At 38.6% G+C, this 3,900-nt stretch overlaps 1 protein-coding gene across 1 annotated transcript; it reads right to left on the reverse strand.

The window, feature by feature from the left end:
* Positions 1-765: 765 nt before the first annotated feature.
* On the reverse strand, positions 766-3,564 carry LOC18437124 (pentatricopeptide (PPR) repeat-containing protein). The gene has a single exon (XM_006847343.4). It carries the CDS (start codon positions 2,922-2,924, stop codon positions 1,365-1,367), a length of 1,560 nt encoding a protein of 519 aa, XP_006847406.2. The 5' UTR covers positions 2,925-3,564; the 3' UTR covers positions 766-1,364.
* Positions 3,565-3,900: the final 336 nt, after the last annotated feature.

Genomic DNA, 3,900 nt, shown 5'->3' on the forward strand with positions numbered 1-3,900 from the left:
GTCTCATTTGCTGTAAGCGAAGTAAAAATAATGTTCAAATAACACTCTCCACAAGTAACCTTGATCCTCAATCAATACAACAATTTAACAAATGCAATGAGAACATTAGAGAAGCCTATGCCTCCACGGGTCCCACCATTAAAAAATTTCTATAATAACACCAGCAACTGAGAGCACTGAACCCCAACTGAAAAGCTACCCTCCAAAATCAGTCTCTTTGAGAATGGTATAGCTCCTGAAGGAGTCATCCCTGGTACCTTTCAATGCTCCCAAACTACCCTCTTCATAGTTCATCCCTTTGAACCCTGCTTACAAGTTTTGTGGCTTCTTCGTTAATGGCTGAATATCTTAATTATTATAGTTCTCTTGCATGGTTCTCCTCATGCTTCAAAGAATGGAGTTTCAGTCCAAAGGCTCATGTAAGATCGCATAAGCAATCAGCTCATGTAAGACCGCATAAGCCATCAAATAAATAACAAATTAGCAATTCAAACAATGTAAGAGTACAATTCATGGTATGCAACAGTACTTACCATCCCCGAACCCAAAAAATTAAAAAATAGTCAGTCCACTAGTCATTTTAGGATCAGGCTCATGCAAAAAACGGATACGGTAATACAACGAGACACTTGTTTCTTTTCTTTTGATGGTTGAAAAGATACAATGATAGAGGACAAATAAACATTGAAAATATAATATCCATGTTGCATTTTGTTTTGTGTGCTTCACTATTTTCTTTTTAATACAGAAAGACATGAATGAGCATTTGGGACAGAAGTATCAACAATTCCCTTGCAACAAAAAAAATAAAAGACAACATTCATACACATCCCCAAGGAAAGAAGGCTAACAACATACTTTCCAATAACTAAGTAATTTCGGAATAGAATCAACCAAGCTTGTTGTGAAAACTTACAGGAGTATGTAGATAGCCAAATCCACAGACTTGAAAGAATTCAAGTTCTGACCAAGCATTCCTCCCCATGTTGACACAATATACAAATTCAAACCCCCTGCCCCTTTGGTGCACCAAAATCCATCTTTATGCCACAGCACATCATTTGTAATTTGAACAACTGCCCAAAATACTGGTGAATTTTAGATAACACCACATCACAAGAAACCCGAAAAGGGGAAAGCCAGGTTTTGGGCTTCTTCATTCACCAAACACTATTCTTCTCTCCTATTGTATAGTTTGATATTCAACTATCTTTCACTGTACAGTTTATAGAGAAAACACCTATCAAGAAGCTCTACATGACTAGGTGGCCTCGCAGTCATGGTCCAGAACCCTTCGACCTAGTAATTTCATCCACTGTTGGCTGCTCAAACTTGCTCACAAAGCTCTCTCTATATTGAAAGATTCAAAGTATCTTCATAATCCAAAGTTTCAATTCAGGTACATACAAATAAACAAGACACGGCACAATGAGATCAGCTTCAGATAGACGCTTGCATAGCTTGAGATAGAGCTCGACATTACCAGGGTCGTGTATACTCTTCCTCAAACGCTGCAAAACCACTGCTATGTCAACATTCTCAGGGCGAAAACCTTTATTGAGCATATTCATCAAAGTATTTGAAGCATCCACAAAGTGGCCTCCTTTCAAATACCCCCTTAAAAGCCAAGTCGAAGTCTTCTTTCTTGGTGAGAACCCTAGAGATTCCAAGCCTGCCATTAACCGCAAAACAGCTGCTTTGTTATTCTCAGAGGCACAAATGGCCATGACAATAGCATACATCTCCCTATCAGGCTCCTTACCAGCAAGCTTCATCTGCCATAAATGGTGCTCAGCTTGAGCTCCCCTTCCTGCACAACTATACAAGGCCAAAAGTTTCTCATGAATTACTCCTATAAAACGTACGTTTTGGCCATTAATGACCCTATTAGAGATTTTTTCACCATCGCTAAGAAGACCCAACTGGTAATTCTCAAGAGAGTACAACTCTTCTTCACCAAATTGGGCTATCAATCCTTTTTTTTGTGAGGTCTTAAGCTTTCGAAGAGCCTTCGAGAACTCGTTCTGTTCCTTCACAAGCGCAGTCATGGCAATTACATAGCTATAGAGCTCTGGTTCAAGCCCTTTCTCAGTGAGCTCAATAACCAAATTTACAGCTCCTCTGTAATCTCCATCAACCATCATCTTCCAAGCTAGATACCCAGTAGGCCCCTGCTCGTTCTGGTCTTGGGGTTTTGCTAAACCACGTTGAATAACCAGTTCAAGAAAAGAACACGCCTGGTCTTTTTTACCTCCATCCCAATAGAGAGAGATGACCTTCTCAATCATGGAGAACTCTGGTTTCAATCCAACACAGTCCATTTCCTGGAGGAGGTCAAGCAGCTGATCAATTGGGTGATCCCCATCAATGAGCTTAGCAAGCCAGAGGCACATAATAGAGACCATTAGCTCCATGGTCTCCTTATCCACCCTATTAACTCTACGAAGCCAATCAAAAACTTCGAGGGCACACCATGAATCTCTACCTTCTTGAGAGAAGTAAACTAGGACAAGTTGCAGGTCCCGAGCCGAGAGTTTCATACTCATCTCTTCCAGAATGTCTGATGGTTCTCTGTCCATGCGTTCGAGCTCTTCAATGGCTTCATAAAGCTCTGGGTTCATTCCATCCAAGTCCAGGAGTGACCCCGAGAACCCAGAAATGATGGTCCCTGGTTCTCCTCCATTGCTGCGTTTCGAAGCTAATAGTGACTTGAATTTCATAGAACTCAACCCAATTTGTAGCCATTTCTGGTTGCTGGTCTTGAGAACAAAACCAGAGAATCCATGACTATGATTTTTTGTGGAGAGAGAGAAAAACCCCATTGGGGTAAGGCGAAAATGAGGTGAAATCTTGACTACATGGGAAGAGATGCATATAGGAATGCGAGTTTTACATGAAGCTGCTGAAAATCGAAGATGGGTCATGGCTTTCTTCTTCTCCCGCTGATTGAGAATGAGTTGGGCTCCCCAGAGAGAGAGAAAAAGAAAGAAAGAAAGAGCGCGTGTGTTTTGCTCACAAGAGGGAATGAAGAAAAGGAAGAGTGAGAATGGTTGCAGAAGAAGGAATGGTAAAGAAGAAGAATAGTACGGATTATCAAACAAAATTAATAAGAGAACGATTAAAAGAGCAGGTGTTGGTGCTAGAGAGAGAAACTTTCTCTCTCAAATACCATTTTCTTCATATTACAAGAATTGCCCTTCAAACTTACTTTGAGTACGGCCCAATTTCTGTACCTTAATTTACTGACAAACATCCTATTTTCCTTCCGAGAAGACCTTTAAATCCTTATGTCGTAAAAAAAATTAAAATTTTAAATTTTAAAAATAATATATATTACAACAAATCATCTCGACTCTTTATTTCACACTGCAAATAAATGTTACTATTTTTTAAGTTTCAAATTTAAACGTCAACACTAAAAATTGATTTGAAAACCATAGTAAAGATTTTCGATGCCGAAAATGCTTTCTAAATAAAGATTTGAGATAAAGCTTTTATTTTATTTTCATAAAACCTAGGCCCTATAGAAGCTCCATCCTAAACCTTTACTTTTGAACGTGGGAGATTGCTGGCCAAGGATTTAACATATTTGCTAGATAATGTTGTTGTTTTTAGAGAGAGAAGATCACGTGCCATTGAATTTTTACGTTAGGGCAGCTCTAATTATAAATTGCTTGTCATTGAATTTTTAGTTAACGAAAGGGGCTCGGATGGTGGTAGCCCCAGCATTTTAGTTATGACGTTGTGGTTTTTATTTTTATTAACATGTAATAGAATTTCAATTATTCGAAACAGCCCTACTAAATCAGCAAAAAAAAAATAAAAAAATTTATACACTTAGTCCAAAGATTTCAAATAATTGTGGACACATATATTCTCGTAGTGTTTGAAAATATATAT

This window comes from Amborella trichopoda, chromosome 8 (genome assembly GCF_054954075.1).
Source record: "Amborella trichopoda isolate Santa Cruz 75 chromosome 8, AtrichopodaSantaCruz75HAP2 v2.0, whole genome shotgun sequence".
NCBI lineage: Eukaryota > Viridiplantae > Streptophyta > Magnoliopsida > Amborellales > Amborellaceae > Amborella > Amborella trichopoda.